Below are 23,289 nucleotides of genomic sequence, written 5' to 3' on the forward strand. Positions count from 1 at the left end.
ACCATTTGTTACGTAAAAAGATATTAAATCTACACGTATGTCACTTTAGTAATTCATTAAGCATTACGATCACTTAAAAAATAAAAACAAAATTTTTAGTACCCTCGTATTGTGCTATAATAGTATTTTAAAACAAATATTAAAAGAAAAACAAAAAATGTTTTTCCTTTTTGTAAATAGCGAGTTGGTTTATTTGCCAAAAAGGCAATAATTTGCCAAGATAAGTAAAACCTAGCATTTAGCTCACGTCATGTAGACAACCAATGAACGTTAAGATACTTCGATCCATTATTGTGGTACCGACGCTTGTGGCAATGACGCTTGTATTCTTTGTTCATTCTGTTTATATGCCTGCCGAATTAATCTTCGGAAATTTATTTTAGATTTTAGCCAGTGATAATATTTTTCGGCTGTACTGTTTGAGAAGATTGAGAGAAGTAAGTTAGCTTATATAACAATTATACACCAATTTGATCGGTATGGGCTTTATTTTATTAGCTATAGAATTGTTCCATTGCAGTGACTTGAATTTTGTGTGTTCAATCTGTTTTTATCTTTTAATGAGCATGTCCTATTTTTTATTTAAAGTGTTATTTCCTTCCTATTAAAGAATTAATATATCCTAAATTTCGTAGAATTAATCTAAATATTATTAATTTAATTATTTTTTTCCCATCTCGTATCTAGACTCACTTTAATTCATTTTATAGAAAAATTTGGCTGCCATACTTCAATGGAAAAAAACAAAAATTACCAGGAAAACGCATATACTTGATTATCATCTTGTGTTTTATGAAATTTTCTTTCTGCTCTATCAGTGTGAACCATATTTTTCAGTGTAAAGAAAAATAATCGTGTTTTATTTATTTTCATTGAATTATTAACGTGATACAGAATTTAACTCATGATAATTTTTTCCACTTCAGGAAGTTAATACGTGCTGAAATATATCTGTTCTGTATTTGTTTTTTAGAATTATGAAAAGAAAATGTTTTTATTCCTTCTTTTAAATGTAGAATGTTCGTTGGTTAATTTAGGTAGATTTTGTTTTTTCTGATAGTCATGAAAGAGTACATACACATTCTTTATTTTGCATTCTCTAAAAACCAAATTTTTGTATTTAAATTATTTATCTGCATTAATGTTCAGTTATCTCAATTTGGTTTCTTAATTCCTGATCAAATTAATTCTTTTAATCATATATGATTATATTTTTTGTTTACAAGTACAGATTTATAAAGCAACAATTTCATCACATTTTACTTCTTTCAGAAACTTAGGTCATGAATTTCTATTCATGTCCAGTGAGGAAGTACCACTATTGAATTTATTTACATTCTTACAATACTTATTATTCTTGTATAGTTACAATTATTTCTAGAATATATGCTCTTTGTTGTTATTTTTCCATTGTTTTTTCAGAAAATATAGGGACACATAGAGATTCTATCAACTATTCTATTTTTTAAAGTTAATCAGATCATAAGCTTTTCTTATAGTTATGTTTTACTGTAAGAAGCCAGAATTAGTGGTTTACTATAATATGCCAGAATTTACTTGGAAATGGTAACTTGCTTAATGCTTTTATAAGGAGAGAAGCTAGATAGAGCAGTGCACCTTACATGCCCAAAATATTATTAGCCAATCAGCATTCAGAGTCAAATTGGAATTAGTAGATTTGGGAAAGAAACAACTTTCTCATTGTTTTGTTTAAATGAAACATTTTGTTAGATTAGTTTTTTGAAATTAAATAAAGTTTTTTTTTTCTTTCATTTATCAAAATTTATGGATTCTTAATTCCATTAGTTACTGCAGTTCTCTTACTAATTTTTTGACATTCTAGTTTAAATCTCATTATACTTCAAATATTTATTATTGACAAATTCTGTAAATGAGTCATAAAAGCTTCGAAAGATTTCCATGCAATCAAAATAAATAATTTTAAAATGTTTTATACTGAACATTTAATTTTATCGCAAATTTATTGTGCATGAATACATCATTTTAGCCACTATTTTTATTTAAATACTTTTTTAATTCAATTTTATATTGAAATGCTATGCTGCACTTTTTCTACAAAAGAATAATTTCTTCCCATTAAAGAAATAATTCTTTTTAGCTTTGAAGGGATATTTGTTGATATTATGAAAGATAGAAACCTTTAGTTAATATATTTATTCTAATCTTTAAAACTGAAATTTGTGTGGCTTGACTAGAAAAATTCTTTCAATACACAATGAATGAATTAAACAGTGGTAACATTAATTATCCAATTTAAATAATAATTTTCAGCTTTTAAATATAAACATATTTAGCTTTTAAATTATTTTCTATAACATTAAAAAGTTTTTTAAGCTAATATTTCAAAATATAGTTTTTATATCAATATTAATAGTTGTTTTATAACTGAATAGAGTTGCTAAGAGAAAATGCTTATTGCTTAATACCCTATAGAAACTAGTCAATAATGTTTACAGTTTACCTTTAAAATTCTTCTGTCTGGATAAAAATTAAAAGCACAGAAGTGCTTATATAGACTCACAGGAGACCTAGAAATTAATTGAAAGAGGCCTTCTAAATCTAATTTGTAATTCTTAACATTCTTGTGGAACATAATATACGGATTGTGGATGGCTTGAAACATTTTCTAACCAGTTTTTCTTCTGGTTACTCCATTGTATCCTATATACAAGTAAATATATATATATATATATATATATATATATATATATATATATATAAATTTTGTCCAGCTCACTTGTCATTTCTCATTTGTTTGAGAAGCTCAAAGAAGCAAAAAGATCTGCTAAATGATAAATCTTTGGGAGGCATATTTTTTGATTAAGTAATCAACATTATATACGGTTGTATAACCGAAATATCGCTTGTTAATTCATTGAATAAATAGAAAAATTATTGATTACACTGGAAAATTTCCATTATAAATAACTTACCTTGATTGACATCGATAATAATAATTTTTTTTTTATGTACGAGATTAACTCTGAATAATATGTATGGTTTGCCACAGCCAAAATATTGTGCACATTGAATGACTATATCTTGTGCAGAGATGACTATTCATTAACAAAAAGAAAAAGAAAAAAAAATTGGTGCTTGCATTATATATTTTTGATTTCATTTCCCTGATATTGATTAGCAATAATGATAATAATTTTGTTTTCTTTGATATATATGTGTAATTAACTCCGAATGACTTGTGCTATTTCTATTTACTGTTTATCAATTTAAAAATAATTTTGAATAGTAGAAATGTATGAAATGATTTCTTTTTGTAAATTTTATTGTGTTCAAAATAAATGCTAATAATTGTACAATGCCTATAACCTTCATACAAGTGCAAGCAATAAATTGGCATGGTTTTAAGCAATTGGATCAACGATTCAGCAGCAGGTAATATACGAATAAACAAAAATTCATTTTTATATATTAGATGACTTATAGACCTGGGGATATGTGTAAAAATATAAAATTCCCTGTTCATCAAAACATTTATTGACTTAAGCTGCATAAAATAATAATATTTATATAATTTAGATTGTTTTTTCCTGTTATATATATATATGCCTAATATTATTTATTTAGGTTAGGTATTGGGACCCATTTAGAGTGGATATTCTCTCTCTCTCTCTCTATATATATATATATATATATATATATATATATATATGCCATGTTTGCCTTAAATACTACAAAATTGTTGAATTAGTAAAACAAGCATTTCAAAAGTCCAAAGAATTTTTTTTCTTGCATTTATCTATTTATCTTTCTAAAAAATATTATGTTTATTTCATTTCTTGGAAACATGCTGAAAATTACATATTTCTAGGCTTAGTGGGTAATAAGAGTTCACTTAATCTTATTTGAGCTTTTGTTTACATGATACCAACATGTTGATAAAAGCTAATTTTTCCTATGCAGGTTAAATTTAATTTTATTTTGTATGAAATAAATTGTTGCAAAATAAGCTTAAAATATTTTTTAACAGTTGATTAAAAATAAAAACTGATTTATATGAAAATATTTATATCATTGTAAAGATAATTTTTTGAATTTTAATATGATGTAAAAATTATTTTTATACTGTAATATTTTTGGAAATCACTGCCAAAAAATACCAAAATTAAATTTAATTTTTAATTAAAATTGTAATTATAATTTCAGTAAAATCGCTCTTGAGATGTACATTCTCATCTTCTAAAGTATATATGTATTAAGTTTGGTCTCTCTAGGTCAAACGGTCTAGTCTGTAGGTCACCAATAAACACAGACACAAATACACATTCATTTGTATAATATTTGACTAAGGTTATATTTGATTTCAGATAAAACATTTCGATGTAACTTAATATCCATGATTCCTGTCAAATTACCAGACATTAAAGTCATCTTATTTTAATTGTCTTACTTAATGTTATTGTCAGTAGAGGATTTTAACAATATAAGGTTACAAGTGCTGAAATATTTTGTGGCCCCTACAGGAAAAACTATATTGATGACAAGAAAGTAACAGAAACTAAACTTATTTGAGCTTTTGACTTTATCTTCATATTTGTTTTCTAATATAGTTTAATAATTTGGAGGCAATTCCTGTATGTTATTTAATGCATCTATAGCTTTTATTTCTCCTCATTTGTACATAGACTATAATTTTTATCAACATCATATATAATTGATATAGATATTTATTATATGTAATGGTATTTTAAAATGTAATTTAATCCTAATTAATTTATAAAGTTTTATCGTAATTCAGTCCATATAAACTTCAATCTAAAATGTTCTCTTATTTCTGGATCCAATTCCACCTTTTTTATTTAATTTATTCAACACGAGCTCTAAAACTGATTAAATCTGCACTTCCACATGCACCGATAGAAGGGATAAATTGTCAACCTAAGCAAATTCTTTTTAAAAGATCCCTATAATTCCCTTGCCTAAATCGACACGTTTTAAGAAATCCATATAAAAATCTCACAGCATATAATCATGGGGATAAATATTTCATTTGCTTTTCCTCTTTTCGCTCTTGTGTCGTTATGTGTGATGCATTTCGTCGCTTCTGCTTGTACATAAATTATGTCTTCCGGCGTGGAATAAAAGCGAAGTTTAAAATTTGAACATGTCTTCGCACTCTTCGGCCTCTGCTTAAAAAAGTATGTTTACACACACACACAAACCTTTTAAGATTTTTTTAACTTCTCTTTATTCCATCCCTGGAGGCATAATTTATGTACAAGCAAAAAGCGACGAGGTACTTCAATCCACAGCGCTACACAAGAGCGAAAAGAGAGGGCGAGATATTTTCTGCAGCTATTTTATACAGTGATATATTGATAGGGATTTCTTTAAATGTATCCATTTAGGAAAGGGTATTGTAAGTATCTTTTTAAAGAATTCGCTTAGCTTGACAGTTTATTTCTTCACTTGGAGCGTGTGAAAGTGCTGATTAAAGCGGTTTCATAAAGCTCGTGCTGAATTAAGTAAAAAAGGTGGAATTGGATCTGGAAATATGAAAATATTTTAAAATTAAGTTAATATGGGCTAAATTAAGATAAAACTTTCGAAATTAATTAGGATTTAAATGAGATCTTAAAATATCACCACACACACACACATAATTTACATTATTTCAAAAGCTTCATATCCTCCAGTTTGTATGTATACCAGAAATACTCATAAACGGCATTTAAAGTTGCAATAAAAAAAATTGTCACGATTACATTTGGCTAGAAATAGCTCCAAAAATTTTCAGTTGTGGTGTCCGTATGCTTATCTTAAGTCTAGTGGCCATAATCGTTATGACTTGCCAACAGTTATTTATGTTCATATCTTTTAAAACAATTATCTTATAAAAATGCTTTTTGTATTATCTTAAGAATTAAAAAATTACCTTTATAATAATATAAATTTCATTTTTGTATCAATTTATCGTTTAACTTTAATAATATTTTTGAAACCAGTTTTATACAATATCCAAAACAACGTTTTTGAATACTATGATAGAGTTCAAACTCTCCATCAAAACAATCAAGCACGTGCTTTTGTCAATCATTAAATCAGTAGTAGGATTTCGACTTCCGCTTTTGTAATAGACGCACTCTGTAATTTGCAGTAAACTATATTAATTGAATTCATGTGTTTTAGTCGTATTAAATTACAATGTGAAATGGTTTTTTCTTTAAAGAAATGCTTCCCATATTAATAATTAACATCCTAAAAATCCAATAATCTTGACAAACAAACTGGTCGCCAAAAGCGGTAATATTAAAAAAAAATTCTATAATTTGGGAAAATTTATCATTTGTTAAACCGGTATAATTAAAAAGATAATTTTTTTAATTCTAAAACGGTGAAGCAATAATAGTTTTGGTAGTTATTGCGAAAAAAAGACAAAATTAATATTTTTGGTTATTAAAGTTTTAAAAATTAAAGTTTATTAAATTATTATACACACACATTCATCTTTAATATTAGTATAGATGTTTTTTTCTTTTCTTTTCTTCTCTTCCCCCCCCCCCCTAACTTTGCCTGCAGAATTATTCAAACTTTCACTTTAGTTTATTTAAAGTTCACATATTGCTTTCAAATTTCTAATCTTCATAGTGAAAAAGGCATTTACCATTTACAAGTAGCCATCAGAATAATGGAAATACCTGTGAAGAAAAGTAACATTTAAGAATGCTCATCATAAACCTTAAAATATAATGCTAGCTATATCATAGTAGTATGAAGTAGCTTTAGTGAAGTTATATATTTCTTGGATTTTTGTCAAAAGCATTTAATGTCAGATCTCACAAACTTTTAAAGAGGTCAAATTCTATGAGTTGGACTAGCTGGAGCTACTGTGACCAAAACAACCCAGCTTTTAGACGTTTCTATGAGTACATTGTCTAAAGTGGTGATAGCGTACACACAAAGCAGTAAAATAAATTCAAAACAAACTAGAGGATGGAAGGAAAAGTTGAGTGAAAAAGCAGCAGATATTGAAGCGAATGGTAATGTCTAAAAAGAAAGCAACAGCAACGAAAGTGACCACAGAGCTCAATTAGCATCTGCATTTTCAAGTGTCAATAATTACAGTTAGAAAGCACCTTCATAAAAATTTTATGTCAAAGCAGCAATTCTCAGGCTGCTTTTTACAAATGTTAATGCCAAGCATTGTATGCAATGGTACCATAACTGCAAAACCTGATCAGTTGATAAGTGGAAGACTATTATATGGTCAGACAAACCATCTTTCACATTTTTCTCTACAAAAGAATGGATATTGTTTGTCCATCATGAGAACACATCACATAATATGTCTTTGTTTACGGTGGTGACTAAAGAGACAGGTTACTGTAAGAAGAGCTCATTTCGCATAGGTAGAAGTTCATTCAAATTTCTTGCATTTCCATGTTTAGAGCCAAATTGCCAATATATGGTATTATTGTATTTAATTTTTGAAAATAAATTCACTAAGCTCAAAATTATTTGAATATTCAGAATCATGAAAATATGATATCCTTTCTGCATGTATATAAAGAGCAACACAAATTCACTAAATAAACTGAATAATTATTTTTATATTTAACGATTGCACTGTCAGGATGGGAAATAAAAAATCAATTAAGAGATCTAAAGTAAGATCAACTCATGACAAAAAAAAAAAAAAAAATCTTAATTTCATTTCTTTTAACTTTATTTAAGTAATTAACATTAAATTAGAAGCAAACATGAGGTAATCCGGCTAATTTAACATAAAAATCATAGTATAATTATTTCATAATTTTTATAAAAGGTTGTTTATCTATTCTTATAATAAAGATCAATCTGTGTGGATATTGCTGCTCTACAGGCGAGACTGTTTGACCTACAGCTACCAAATTTGGCACATGTATATACCTAGAAATTCGTAAATGTACGTTTTTTTAGAATTTTAATTAACTGAATATTAAACGAAATTTTGATATTTTCCCTTGTTAATTTCTAAAAATATTATAGCACAGAATCGATTTTTACAACATCTTAAAGCTCAAAAAATAATATTTTCAACGACACCAATGTTTTAACCTGTAAGTTTTCTATTTTTAATGACTTTTTTAAAAAAAATATTTTAATTATACTTTCTAAAAATTAGATCACACAGAATGAAAATAAAATTTAACCTGTACAAGCACATTATGAGTATGTGGGAAAAATTAACTCTTATCAGCGCGTTGCCATCATGTTGAGAAAAACTCAAAATGAAAGATTAGATTAACTCTTATTGAAAACTAAACATAGGAAAGTCAATGTTCAATGCATGCTTGTATGAAATATAATATTTTCTATATAAAAATTATGAGAGGAAATGTTTTCTGTGTCATTTTAAAATAGCTATATTATTAATTCAATAATTCAGTTTTATTTAAGCCCTATATAATTAAATATATATAGGATATCTGCTCTAATCAGGGAAAAGTAGCTAATTTCTAAATCTTTATTAATTGGTGTATATATTTAATAAAAAATGGTCTAAATAAAATAATCATATTTTACGCAGTTTCAATCGGTAAATGTTCTGATGAATTATGAATTTTAAATTTTTATACAGATCATCTGTTCTGCGAGTCATGTTTATTAAAATATTCTTGGGATACTAATATTTTAAATAAAAAAAGATTTCGCTCTTTTGCAATTAAAATGAATTGAGTTATTAAAATTTGAATGTCTCTATTCTATTTCTATAAAAGCCCGATTTTAGACCTCTTCATAAACCATCTTGAAGAAAACAGCCAATCAGCTCTTGGACTTTCCCCCAAACTGATTGTTGTAATATAATGATATTCAAAGCTTTATAATTCAGTTAAGCATGATTGCAGAAGATTGAAACGTTAGATTGTCAAGGCAATAATACTGAATATGGTTTATAGGATCGAAGGACTGTATAAAAGGTACTTAATTGTTTTCAGAAGTGAATTTATTGATTGAAATAAAATATTATTTACCACATTTAAATTCTTTTTGAAGGTAAGACTGAATTTTATGATGAATCTGAGAAATTTTTATTCAGTAATTCTGTGAAATATTGTATAAATCATGTTTAAAAAATATTTTGTGGTACACATAAGATTACAATACTGAAGAATTCAGGTTTCTGCAGCCATTTTTTTAAAAACATGCTTGGTTTTCAACAAAAAACTTTCGTACTTATTGAAGTTTTATCTCTTCCATTTTAAATTTAAATCTTACTGCAGCTGACAGCTTTTGTTTATTATGTGGTATAATAAACAAAATAACATAAGGCTTTTATAATAATATGAGTTATGTGACTATCGAAATATGAAGATTAAAAGTATTTTGCTGAAGAAGCTATTAAGAAATCTAGGTATATAAATTTTTAATTGAAAATTTTAGACAGCATTACTCTTGCTGAAGCAGCTGGTCGCCATAAGTGACTAGTATTCTGATATAAAGTCAAATGTTAATTTTTAAATACTCTAAAAACCTTTTCGAAATTTATATTGATTATCTCAAAAGTATATATATGTTTCGAAGCACAAAATCAATAACAATCATACTAATAATTTTTAGATTTAAAAAAAAATTAAATTTGATTTGTACCTTATTTTATAATAATTCAGGCACATGCCAGAGAAATTAGACTTAAAAGGAAATCCAAACAAGGTTTGTTTGTTTTTTAAGTTATTTGAAAATCACTTTACATTATCTGTATAAAAAAAGATGTAAGGTTTTTTTTTAAAAAAAAAAAGTTATTTGAATATCACTTTACATTAACTGTATGAAAAAAGATGTAAAATTTTGTTTTAAGGTAGTATTTCAGATAGCCCTAATATTCATTTTCCAGGCTTGGTGGGAAAACAGAAAGACAATTTTTTTTTTTTAAATTCTCCTGAACTGTCATTTTCAGCAGTAGGGTGAAAAATGAGCTTTTCATCTGAATGAATATCAGTAGTCGTTAGTAATTTAGCTGTAAAGGATCCCTATACTCGTACATATATTTTAATATTTTTAGAATGAAATTTTTTTACTTTCAATGACCTTCACTTTCTCCTTCACATTTTTGTTCAAAGCTCATTCAATGTTGTTTGGGATAATCCATCACCTTTGTAAACTACCTTTATATTATCAGAAACAGAGTACCTGGTAGAAGAAATATTTCAATTCTTCTAGTTCACATTAATGTGAGTGAGTGCTTAGCTTCCTAGAATCGCATATGAGAAGTAAAACTACTCAAACAACAGGAAGACAAGAAAACAAGCCATAGCAGATTTCTTTATTTCATAAAAAAAAAAAAAAAAGTGTAATGTGCTTATTATAATGTAAAGTAATCTTTATAATGTTTGGCAACAAATATTTAATGGAATTACTTATCTACAATTGCATAAGTTCATTGAATTCAAAAGAAAAAAGAAAGAAAACCATACCAACCTCTAAATATTTTTATATAACAAAATATTATTGCAGTTTTTAATTTCAAACAACTTTCTTTTAAATGTATAAGTTCAATTTCTTATAACTATTATTTAACATTAAGAGCAAAAGCTTAAATTAGTGTGTTTTCCCCTCCCCCCCTCATTTTTATCTGTACTATTGTGACAAGAGATAACTGAATTTATGACATTAAATAAAAGTTTTCTATTTATATAAAAGTTGTAAAAAGTGTATTATGATATAACAGGTTGCGTAGCGTCATGAAAAGTGCTTAAATTTGGAAACCATTTTTAAACACCTTAAAAGTGCTTAATTTTCTTGAAATCCTTGAAAAGTTTATGAGGGGTGCCAACACATATTAAGATTTATTGAAGTATGTTATTATCTGTCATACATCAAATATTTTAACATCTCTTCTTTCTTAAACTGAAAGGGCATTTTTAAAGATGTCAGAATTAATATGTAATGAAATGAAATTAATATTAACCAAAGAAAATATTAATAAAATATAAATGTAAGTTAACAGAATGTAAAGACGTGGAAGTGTAGCTAATGTGAGAAAATTAATGGTGAACAGCTTTTTCATTGCTTAAAACCAAGGGCGGGGAGAATCTCCAGGCATTCGTCCGATTCCTTCTATTCAAAATAGATCTTCCCTACTAAAATCTGTTTCTATAACGATCGTCATAAACAAAGACAATTAGTGGGGAGTATTCTCCTAACAGAAACTCAGTACACATTTAGAGAACACCTACACAAACGATTTTCTGCTGGCTTGTAATTGTAACTCTGACAGGAAAGCTCACTTAGAAGGAGTGTAGAGAATATTTAGCTGACCAGGGCCATCCTATGATACAAATTTTGATTCCAGCAGTATATTGAATTTTCCAGGGTAATAATGCTCCTATTCTTGCAGTTTTACTTGTCCAATCATGGTTTGACGGACACTAGGATGAAGCGATTCATCTACTTTGTCCTGCGTAATCCCTCAATAAAATGGCAAAGATATTATCTATTTTAGAACATTCAGTACAGAATCAATATCCTCTACTGGCATCTCTATCAGAACTTTCACAATAAATCCATGAAGATTGGTACAATATTCCTCTAAACACTATTCAACATTTTCATGATTCGATTCCAGGGCAAATCCAAGCTGCATTATATGCCATAAGTAGCTCTACGCCTTATGAATAAAGCTTCTTTGTATTCATTTGTAAATTCACTCTCCAAAAAATTACCGAAATTTCAAAACTTATATACGAGTTAAAATAGTAATTAAAAAAAATAATATTTTTCAAACATGTCACCATCAGGGCAGAAATTTTGCCAAACAGATAAAACAAATGAAATATTTTCCAATCAGGGCACTATAAAGTAAAATATTGCACGCCAGTGCTAATAGTTTTAATTCTAGTAACTATCTGAAGCTAAGACATTATTTGCCATTCATTTATTATCTTTTATACACTTTGTTGTTTGTGTGTTTATCTTATGTCTTTGCCATTTTATTTTTTGTTTGAAAGATGAGCAAGAAGAGGAATTTTTATGCAGGAAATTTCAAATTACAGGGCGCGTTTACAAAAATTTCTAATGTCAATATTTCTGCTTGGCATTTCTTCATAAATTCTCCGTCCAACACATTCAACTAGTACCATTGCAAAAATAAAATGACTCATTTTTGCAAAAAGAATAACTTATTGCATATAATGTTTTTCTTCCTGAAACATAAGAAATATAAACTATGAAAATAAAAAATGCTATATTTAGCAATTTGTTGCTCGCACCCAGTTAACGAAATATATTTACGTTTTTTGTCAGATAAGCAGATCTGTATATAAGCCAATTCCCATAGTTTAGCTTTAAAAAAAGCTCCCAAAATTCTTGCTTTTATATGGAAATATATGATATTTTAAATTAATTCCATTAATGGTTGATATTTTTATAAATCCCTTGGCATATTATAAATTTTCGGTGGAATTGGGTTAATTAGTAAAGTGATTTAAAACTGAGGCTTGTTTTTCATTAATTTCCTGTCCATGAAAATAAATATAATTGCTAACCTGATTAAAAAAATACAGCAATGAGTCTAAAACAATTAAATCACACTTGATATATAATATATAGTATATCTCAAAAAAGAAGTACAAGCATTTATTTCCTTACCTATTGCAAATAGATACATGCTTCTAGTTGCAAAGTTTCATCAAATAAGGCACTTAAATGTATGAAAATACTTTGCCATCAGTAGAGGGTTTTACAAAAATTAAATTTTTATATGGTCTCCATTGCATAAAGTTGCCAATTAGTAAAATATGTTTCTTACACACATCTAAAAGGTCACAAAGTTTCACGCTTCTGTCTAAAAGTTTACAAGATTATTAAAAGGCAAATTTATTGACTTAATTTAATTTAATGATTAATTTTTCCATAACTTAATTGGTCTTTGACTGAATCATCCATTGTAGTTTTCTGGGATAAAATATGCATTAGAAAAAGTAATAAAAGGCGGACTCGCAAAATAATAATGTATTCTTCGACATCTATAGAAAGTTGCAGGCTTTTAATGTTACTAGTGTATATACCATCCATTTCATCACCTATGATATAAAGATGGGCTTTTTGATCAAAGATCTGCAGAGTGTGCACTGCCAGAGGCAATTCATTCCTTAGTTTTGATATAATGTCGTTCAAAACTAACTAACATATTGGTAACCATCTATTATATTGTTGCTCAAAATGAGAATTATCAATGAATTTCTAAAGATGTTACACCATGCAGTAACAGAAAATTGCCGCTAATGATGAGCTTCTTGTAGGAAAAAATATTTTTTTTAAGATTCCAAAAGTGATGGTTGCGAAAAGTAGCACAAAATACCCAACAACATTGTTACGGCATCTTCACAGTATTCGCCAGTATTTAGAATATTGAACAACGTCATTAAGATATCATGCAATATCCTGTGCTAATAGATACCTTCTCGATTACATCAACATTTGTCTGTCCAAATTACATTTCTCTGAAAAGAAGGATTCAGTTTTACCTGTTGTAGTTGTCTGTAGATTTTTTAGTTGTGCCCAATTGAAAAATTCTGACATTAATTGTCTATTTGTCCATGTAACTGTTATATTGGTCAATGGAGTACCTGAATGCAGGATGATTGCCAGTTAAGATGTTGACTCTGCAGAATCCGCACAGTTGAGAGCAAGGAATTTTATTCTTTGTTCGGCTCTCCAGTAATTCTGTGGAATATCATAAATGTTTAGTTTTTCTTCCCTTCACTTCATTTTGAAGTTGTAACTTTCGACCAATCAAAGTTAACCACATTATAAGTGATTAGCAAATTTCTTTCATGATGATTGGATGATGTACTACTAGACATATGACATACTTGCATATGATAGTTTTTCTGCAATAAATAAATTTCCATTTTTGACGTATAAAGATTTAAGATTTAATTTTAACTTTCCACTATCAATCTCATCAAAGGCCAAAGTTTTGTTATACAGTTTTCTTCGTTATTTAAGGAAATTTTATACGAGGAAATATATACTTAAGTGCAACATTTAGGATAATAATAGTTTGTTCACTTTTTGGGGACACATGTATATATACAGTACGCAAAATGATTTTTTTTAAAGTTTTAGAAACATATAAGCAGCTATTTTATTCATTGCGACGTGTGAGCGTGAGTTTGTTGTTTATTTCTAAGTAAACGAAAAAAATATTTTGAAATAATTGAAAATAAAATCTAAATCTTACAAACTTGAAAAATTTCTTGCAAAAAGTATATTTGTACACCTATATCTCTGGTAAGTATTACTATCATTTCATGTCATTTTTCACATTATAGTTAATTTTTTGGATAGTTTGTATTTTTTAAACATTGAAAGTTATCTTTTTTAACAGTGAAGGTCACTCGCAGAGAAAAGTTGAGAAATGGTCACGAAATCAAAAGAAGTCTCTTTAGACACGAGAACTCATATTGTTAACCTTAGTAAAAGTGGAAATTCTTATCGCGAAATTCAAAAGATGGTTAAGTTACCCTTTACAACTATTGGTTACATCGTAAGAAAATATAAAAATACTGGACGCATTGAAAATGAACGCAGGACAGGCGGCCCGAGTAAATTAACTTCAAGAAATAAACGAAGTATTGTTAAAGCAGCTATTAGAAAACCACAAATTTCTGCTAAGAAAATTGCAGATGACCTTCTCGCATCTTCTAACATTAGAATGACCGCTCAAACAATAAGAAATATGTTACATAGTGCTGGTTTAAAAGGCAGAACTCCGAGAAAAAAACCAATGATCTCTGAAGTAAATAGAAAGAAGCGTCCAGAATTTGCTATGAAATACAAAGACAACCCGATGGACTTCTGGAAAAAGGTTATTTTTTCAGATGAGAGTAAGTTTGAAATTTTTTTACCCCCTAGTATCCGAAAAATCTGGCTAAAAAATAAAACAACCCTTGATAGTAAAAATGTACTTCAGATCCTGAAACATGGTGGTGGTAATGTGATGGTTTGGGGCTGTGTAGCTCATTGCGGTGTCGGAAAATTACACTTTATTGACACAAAAATGACAGCTTTAGGTTACATTGATGTGTTGGCTCCATAACTTATTAGACAGTGCTAGAAAATTGGGTATCGGTGACACTTTCTTATTCCAACAAGATTCGGTGACACTTTCTTATTCCAACAAGATAAAGATCCAAAACTCACTGCGATAGTTACTAAAACATGATTGCTTTATAATGCGCCAAGACGCCTTGAAACTCCACCACAATCCCGGGTTATAAATCTAATTGAAAATTTGTGGATGCTATTGGATGCTCAAGTCCGAAAAAAAAAAATATTACAAGTAAAAATAGTTTGAAAGAAGCACTCATGGAAGCTTGGGAAGAAATAGATCAAGAAACCACCAAAAAATTAATAGAATCAATGCCAAGACGTCTTGAAGCAATTGTAAAAGCCAATGGAATGCATAGAAAGTATTAAATTTCTGTAAAATAATTATAATTATGCTTAAAATTTGTCACTAAGTAAGTGTACAAATACTCTTTTTGTATAGTTTTTATAAAGTTTTATTCATTAATCAACTAAAGTTTATGCGATTGTTTTTTTGTTGATATTTTATTATTATTTTACCTCACTAGAATATATTTCTGCAATTTTAACTTAGTTACCTTATTTTATTTTGCTATAATATTCCAAAATTGAAGTGTACAAATAAACATTTTGTCAACTGTATATATATATATATATATATATATATATATAATATAAATTCTGGTGCAATTGTATTTCTGATATCCAGATTTCGAAAACTTTCAAAAAAGATTTTTACTTTTTATTCACCCAGTATATAAATAAGAATATTTTTTAGCCTCTGTTTTCATGGGGAAGATTTTGAAGTGAAAGGAAAATAGCGCTCTTTGGTCTCAGCATATCGAAAAAGGCCTTGCAATAGGATAGGGGGATTGGCAACTCATGCTAGTTTATAAAAGCTGTATGATTCAAAATTCAATTCAGTAAATTCAAACTCTACTACAACATTTTGAATGGCTGTTGAAAATATTACTAAGATGGACTTTTCCTAGCAAACCTAAGAAGAATGTGCTGGATTAGATTTGTTCTTGAAAAATAGTTTTGATCTCTGCATTGACTATGTAATGAAAATAGTAATTCTATGCATTCATTCCCAAAACTACATAAAAATTATTGGTGAAATACTGTTGCGATGATATGGAAAGTTAGAAAAAAGAATGAACTGATATCTGAAAAGGATAATGACTAAACAAGGAAGTCAAATAGAAAATAGAGTTGCATTGAAAATAATGTCATTAACCTGTAAAATTAATATTTTGTATGGATCCTTTCTTGGACAAAAGTGATAGTTCCATTTATCACAAGATTAAATATTCATTTATGTTGTTGTTGGTTCTGAATCTTCTTTCTTATTTAAAAGAAATATTTTATTATAAGTTGATGTTATCATCTAAAATTCCACATATAGAACTCAGAACTAAGTAGTTTAAATTTATGCTGTACAAAATATTAAAAATTGTGTAGTTCCTAATCAGTTTAGCATAAATGAGGATTTGCTAATTTCAATATCTCTTTAGTACTGAATATTTTGAGATTCCCTTAAAATTTTGGGTGTTTTAACTTTCTTCTTAGTATATAATTTTTTTCCCTCCTTTAGATTTATATCGTATGTCTTGACTTCTTTCAGTCAATTTTAGTCTCAGATTCATTATTTTTTTAAAATGACAAAAATTTTAGTAATACTCAAATAAAATCTAGGTTTGTCAAATTTTAGGGAAAACTTTAATCCTTCAGGCGCCTTGCAGTTTTTATATAAGCCACCAAAGAAAATGGAAGGATTTCATCAGTTGCGTATCCGAATACGCTCTTGCAGACTGCAGGTTTCTGGTATTATTATAACGGTTTTATGACCAGGTAAGGTAGTTCAAGAATCAAATAAATAATTTCAGTTCTGGGCAAATTTATCAAAGTAGATGCATCTAAAAATTGGTGAAGTGAGTTTCAATTTGTACTATACTATGTGTATCTTTGATGCGTTTTGTTCAGCAATTTCTGGGTAAGTTTATTTTAATTTCTCTTTAACTGTAGCTAAATTCATTTTAAATTATCATAATAACAGATACTAACTGTCTTTTCTGGGGGAAAATTTCCTTACTAAAAAAATGGTAACTATGACATGGAACAAAACAAAGTATACAAATTAAGTAAGGTTAATAATTTTATGATACATACCGTTCTACTCAATATCTGATTCAAACCATTGGATTGAGTAAGTGTGCACAATACTGCGAATTACAGAAATTTGTACAATATTCTTTTCCTTTTCTTAATTTATTTTTAATGTGACATTTTTTATTCTCAAAGTAAATCTTATTTGTTTATTATTGTATGTTTTAAATTAATCTAATATACACTTCTTATGCAGGGTACTGTATGGACCTGATCTGACACAAAACATAAATCATTTTCTTTGCATCCAAAATAATGAATTCAGACTCTGGGACAACGACTGAAATGCTTTCGAAAGCAGGAGTATCAGACAGACTATCTGATGCACAACTTTTGAAAAAATTTGCCATAAAAGACTGTTATATAAGACTTGACCAAATGAAGGCTGATGAATATGATGCAGCCGGCATCAAATCATCTCAGAAAATAACAGGATCTAATACACCTTTTGGTTCTAATAGTGAATTTAATGGCCCAAAATTCGCAGAAAAGCAAAATGAGCATGAAGTTAGACAAAATCCAGCTTGCAATACCAAAAGATTACCATGTTATGAAGCAAGTCCAGATATTATAATAGATAGGGAAATAGAATTAGTTACAGTAAATTCTGAGTCGGAAGATGATGTTTATCAGGTGGGATATTGTATCAATAAAAGCGATCCTTGGGAGCATTTATTGCGTGGTACATTTATAGAGATGTATGCCGAGTTTGGAAAAAAAAGAAGAAGAAACCGCCTATCAAATTCTAAAATTTTAAAAAGATGTGACATGAACAATATAAAAGTGGAAAGTTACATTTGGGAAAAGCAGCATAAGCAAAATACTGCTGTGCAAGCTATAAACGATGGAGATATGGCAAAGCACCAATCACCTTCTCAAACTAAAACTTCTCAACTCCATTTGAATAATAGAAATGGATCAAATTCTAAAGTTTTAAAGAGAAAAAGAAGTAGCAATGAAAATGATATGAAAGCACAAGGTGGCATTTTGGAAAGGCAGGGGAAACGCCGTAAAAGAAATGTGCAAAATAGAGCTGTGCAAGCGGTAAATAATGAAATTGAGAAAGAAGAGGATAGTGATAGTATTCTGGTAAAAAAATATGGGCTCAAAAACTGTTTTGTTGCTATACCACGACTTCCACCTGAAATCCCCGAATTGCCACAACCTCAACCAGTCCAAGCTCGTTATGGTCAACAATTTATGGAAGAAATTGCGCAAAGAGCTTGCCCACCAGCTGGAAATAACGTTGTAGACTTAGACAGAGTATATACGGAGGCAGGAGTCGGACAGTTCTCAAGTCTAATTCGAGAAACGCTTACTCGTGAGATAAAGAAATTCGTAAATCGTATGTGTGGAAGCGATGCAACCTTTAAAAACTGACGTAGAATTATTGCTAGAAATGAGGAAAGATTGAAAGCACAAGGGATGAAAAGAAAGATGTGGTATAATAATCGGAAAATACGGAAACCTTCGAGAAATATAAAGCACCCCTTAGTTCTAGCAGAAAGAAATGAAAAAGTTGCTTTTTTAGCCAGAAAACTTGCTCAACAAAATAAAATTGACCATGAAAAGTATCAACAACCTAACTGTAGTGGTATTTATAAAGAATGTCATAGTGAAAAGGAATCCGATCATATCCAAATTTTTAAATTTCCATCAAAGATGGGTGAAAAACTTCAGGACTTAAATGCTGATGGTAAAGAAAATCATATTGGAAAGCAGCCACTTATCTTTGACAGCCAGCAAGACATTGAAACTGAAACAGTGCAAAATAATGATAATGATGCATCAACCTATGCAAGTTCTAAACCATGTGAAAGTCTGCAATATCGATTGCCAGTAAAGTGTCCTGTGACTGCAATAACAGAAATGGATTGTATTCCATTTCAGTTAATTGACAGTAATGAACACACAGATACAAGAAATGCATTGAAGGAAGTTATATATGATGTGAGTCCTGAGTGTAATCCACTGTCCCTAAATAGAGAAATTCCTCTAAATATGAAGCATAATAATGATGCTAGTGAAAATAAAACCTTTGGTGCGACAAATGAGTACAATCCACCATCATTAAGTAGAGAAATTCCTCAGAGTATGGAGCATATTGATAAAGCCAGTGAAAATTTAAGCCTTGGTGCAGCAAATGATCCACCAACTTTAAGAAGAGAAACTCCTCTGAGCATTGAGTATTTTAATGATGCCAGTGAAAATAAAGGCTGTAATGCAGCAAAGGAAGAATTTTTTGTCATTGATGAAGGTTCTGACTCTGAAAAAAAGAGTTGTGTTTCATATTCAGAGGAATGCTCTGGAGCAGATCAGCAGTTGTAATGATACATTATAACAACATTTTAAAAACATATATATATAATCTCACATTCACTGTTATTTCATGTTCATCATATTTGTGCTATTCTCTTGCCAAAGTAAATTGGTTTCTGAAATAAATAAGATTTTTTTTTTTTTTCGATTGCCAGTAAAAGTTTTACATTGAATAGTCTTGATCCTCGTTTTTGAAGAAAAGTACTACGAATATAAAGAATATTAGTATTATATCAAATATTTCAATGTTAAAATAGAAAAAACAATTAAAAGGTGAAGTTATTTGCTTTGATTTATGAATTCTGATTTGATGCTAATCATGATTTTCCAATATCGTTAGTCCTTCTAATAAGCTTGCTAGTATTAAGTGAAGAATGAATATCTAAAATTTATGTTTTATCTCTTAAAATGGAAAATATGATGAACTAAGTGAAGAATTACTGTACTGTACTGTAGAGCTGTATTAAGTGAAGAATTAATACTTAAAGTTTAAGTTTTATCTCTCAAAATGGATATATATATTAAACAACTTCTTGACTTAACTGTTACAGTAAGTGTGTAGACTTTTTTTTTTTTTTTTTAATTCTTACAACTAAAAGTTTTTTGCAGTTTTGCTTGTTAAAATTATATCTATTGATTATTCCAAATGATTAATTTTAAAAAGTTAAAATCACTGTAAATAGAAAGTTCCTCAATCCCTTATTAGTTCATGTGTCTGTATTTGTGTAGAATTATGTAAGATTTATAACATGGAAACTTGGCTGTATATAAACAACCATTGCCTTTTACAGGATATCTATTGTTATACAAAAATCAATGAAAACTATAAAATATTCCTTATAAATTTAGATTTTTATAAAAAATATATTTAATCTTTTGGTGAATTTTCCTTAAATGGGCCTTATTATAATTTTTATATTATATTTAATTTTAAGAAACAGTTTCAATTTGGGGAGAATTAGTATTTGAAAATCCGAAGTTTAAAGAAGTATGTATTTAAAAATGTTTTATGTTAATTGAGCCAAATGTGCATTTAATTAAATTCACATTAATGTTTTCTCGTAGAAACGCGATTAATTTTTTCTTTTTGAAAATTCGGGTACTTTTTGAAAAATTAAATCATGGTATGTATCTATGATATTGCCTCCTAATTCTCTAATTAGCAGGACAAAGTTTGAAATTATTTTAATGCCCAATAGAATTCTATATCCATTCGATAGAGTTGCAAAGACTTTTCTGATTTTCATTTTATACAGAAATGATTCAATTTGATGCAAATGCGAAGGAACTTTTCTTCTGTTTCCTAAGTGGTCTGAAATACGTTGTAAAAAATAAAATAATATTTAACCTAGATTGTAAAATGTATTGTATGTAAGTGTTTTTATTGTTGGCAGGCATTTTCAAATGCTTGTTAATTTATTAGTAAAGTGTTTCATTAAAATGCTGCATGGAATTAAAGTGTTAGATTAAAATGTTATGACATATTTCAGCTTACTTTTTTATTGTATTAACCTTATGAAAATGTATCTGCTATTCTAATGATTGCATTGTTATCCTATTTCTACATAGTAATGTTTATAATACTTGACTAGTGTTAATATTATACTATTTTTTTCAATTTATAGTGTATTTTTTAACAATTTATTTGGCAGTTTGACTAATAACATGATTTAAATTGACGTGCCTATGGTTACCTGGTCTGTCTAATTGTAAATTCACTTTTGCACCCTTTCTCTTACAGCTAAAAGTTTTTTTGTTGCAATTTTGCATATTAAAATTATATATATTAATTATTTAAAATGATTAATTTTAAATTAAAATTACTGTAAATAGAAAGTTTGTCAATCCCTTGCTAGTCCATGTATCTGTATTTTTGCTGAATTATGTAATTTATTAGATGGAAGCTTGTCTGTATATAAACAACCACTGCCTTTTACAGGGTATCCACTGTTATAAAAAATCAATGAAGATTATAAGTTTATAATATTCCTTATAAATTTAGATTTTTATTTTAAAAAAATCTAAAAATTTGTATTTTTGATTTTATGTACATAGTACATAAAATCAAATATCATTTGACAAGATAAACAAATATAATATATTTATTTAAACAATTTAAGATTAAAAAATTCAAATCAATTACAAACTAAAATATACTTTTCAGATAAAACACTCAAGACAAATTATAGAATCCAATTTTTTTGTCCCCACCTCCCAAGTTATAAAACAAAGCAAGAAATAATTCAGTTTTAAGATAAAGATGTCTATGCAAACACCAATTTTTCTTGTGTTTTGAAACAAGATTCTTTGGAGACTTATACAGTCGGATTTGCTTTATAAAGCTAAGCAAGCTTCCAATATAATTTTCCACTTAATGATTTTACTATAAACAATAACCATATATGCTGCTTCTGTTGTCAATATCCCCTTTTCTCAATTAATACAAAGCCTACAAAAGTGTATTACGTATCAGTTGGATTATTTGCCGATTAATGACATTTCATACTCAGTTTATATTATACGATGCTTAAAATTTAAATGTAGGGGTAAAAAAAAAAAAAAAAAAATCAAAATACAAAAGGTAATGGAAATATATTTGCATTAATAAACTGTCTTTGTTGTTTACTGTATACATTTAGATGAGAAATTCCAATAACTGGAACAAAGAGCACTTTTTTATATTTGGTGATTGAGAGAGTTCCAAATTATGAAAAGATTGTTATTTTATGCTTGTAAAGAAACTAAATTACACAACAATACCTTACCCTTAGTTGATGCATATCCCTCTCATGTTTGATACAGCAATGAACATTTCAAATGACATTAAAAAGAATGTACCCTAAATGTCTACAGCTTAAATGAAAGCCAGAATTATACAACAATCACTTGAGCTGAACCATTAGGACTTCATTACTTTTAGTTTAGCAGAATAATTGTACCTTGATCTATATAAAAGAAAAATGTACATATAAGCTATACTCTGATGACTTATATTGCCTATTTTCTACTTATGTGATGTTGCATGAACACATAGTTTAAACATTACATACAGTATTAATCATAAAACATCTATTGAACAGAAAAGCATCGAAAAAATGAAATATCATTTATACCAAACTATTGAGAATTTTAATTCTCTTATTGCAGTTTTAAAGTTAATTTTATAAGATGGAAAATGGATAATATTAAATGAAATTTAATCCTTTTAATTATTTACTAGTATTTTTACAGATAAGAATTACTTTTTAAGTAATTCTTGTCTTTTGTTTTTGTTAGCAATTCTTGTCGTTTTTTCCTTTACATTCATTAAATATTTAAAAAATATATTTATACATGACCAAAGCAACATTTTAAATAGCTTACAGCGATATATTTATTAGCACAATAATGATCAAATAAATATTGAGACTTTAAATAATTTGCAGATTGTTTTGCAGCAATATGTTGTGGTTTTTCAGAGATAATAAAATAATATTTAAAATCAAAATTTAATGTAATTGTGCACAATAGTGTTAACTGCGTTTGGGATTGGAGAAAGAAGCTATGATTTATTTAATTTAAAAATAAAGCCACAGTTTTTAGCAATTTTGTCTTACTTTCTGTTAAATTACATCTAAAGGTGTCAAGAATATAGAACTAACTGAAACAAAAATTTTGTTTCAGTTAGAAATGCATGATATCCAACAACTATATAGGTTATTTTCTAAAACTTTTGTTAGTTCTATATTCTTTTCACCAATTTGAATGCCT

At 28.1% G+C, this 23,289-nt stretch overlaps 1 protein-coding gene across 3 annotated transcripts; it reads left to right on the plus strand.

Moving 5' to 3' along the window:
- The first annotated feature begins 300 nt into the window (after nt 1-300).
- LOC129958282 (uncharacterized) lies at nt 301-22,119 on the plus strand. 3 transcript variants are annotated; one of them, XM_056070623.1, is made up of 3 exons: nt 301-437; nt 16,766-16,905; nt 17,417-22,119. In XM_056070623.1, the coding sequence occupies exon 3, from the start codon at nt 17,476-17,478 to the stop codon at nt 18,598-18,600; it is 1,125 nt and encodes a 374-aa protein (XP_055926598.1). In that variant the 5' UTR covers nt 301-437; nt 16,766-16,905; nt 17,417-17,475; the 3' UTR covers nt 18,601-22,119. The 3 variants fall into 2 exon arrangements, with proteins under 3 accessions (XP_055926598.1, XP_055926599.1, XP_055926596.1); XM_056070621.1 differs by lacking the exon at nt 16,766-16,905.
- Nucleotides 22,120-23,289: the final 1,170 nt, after the last annotated feature.

Source organism: Argiope bruennichi, chromosome X1 (genome assembly GCF_947563725.1).
Source record: "Argiope bruennichi chromosome X1, qqArgBrue1.1, whole genome shotgun sequence".
Lineage (NCBI taxonomy): Eukaryota > Metazoa > Arthropoda > Arachnida > Araneae > Araneidae > Argiope > Argiope bruennichi.

Excerpts from the sequence above, each read along its gene's own strand:
- LOC129958282 (XM_056070623.1), top strand. The coding sequence starts at position 17,476 with ATGAATTCAGACTCTGGGACAACGACTGAAATGCTTTCGAAAGCAGGA.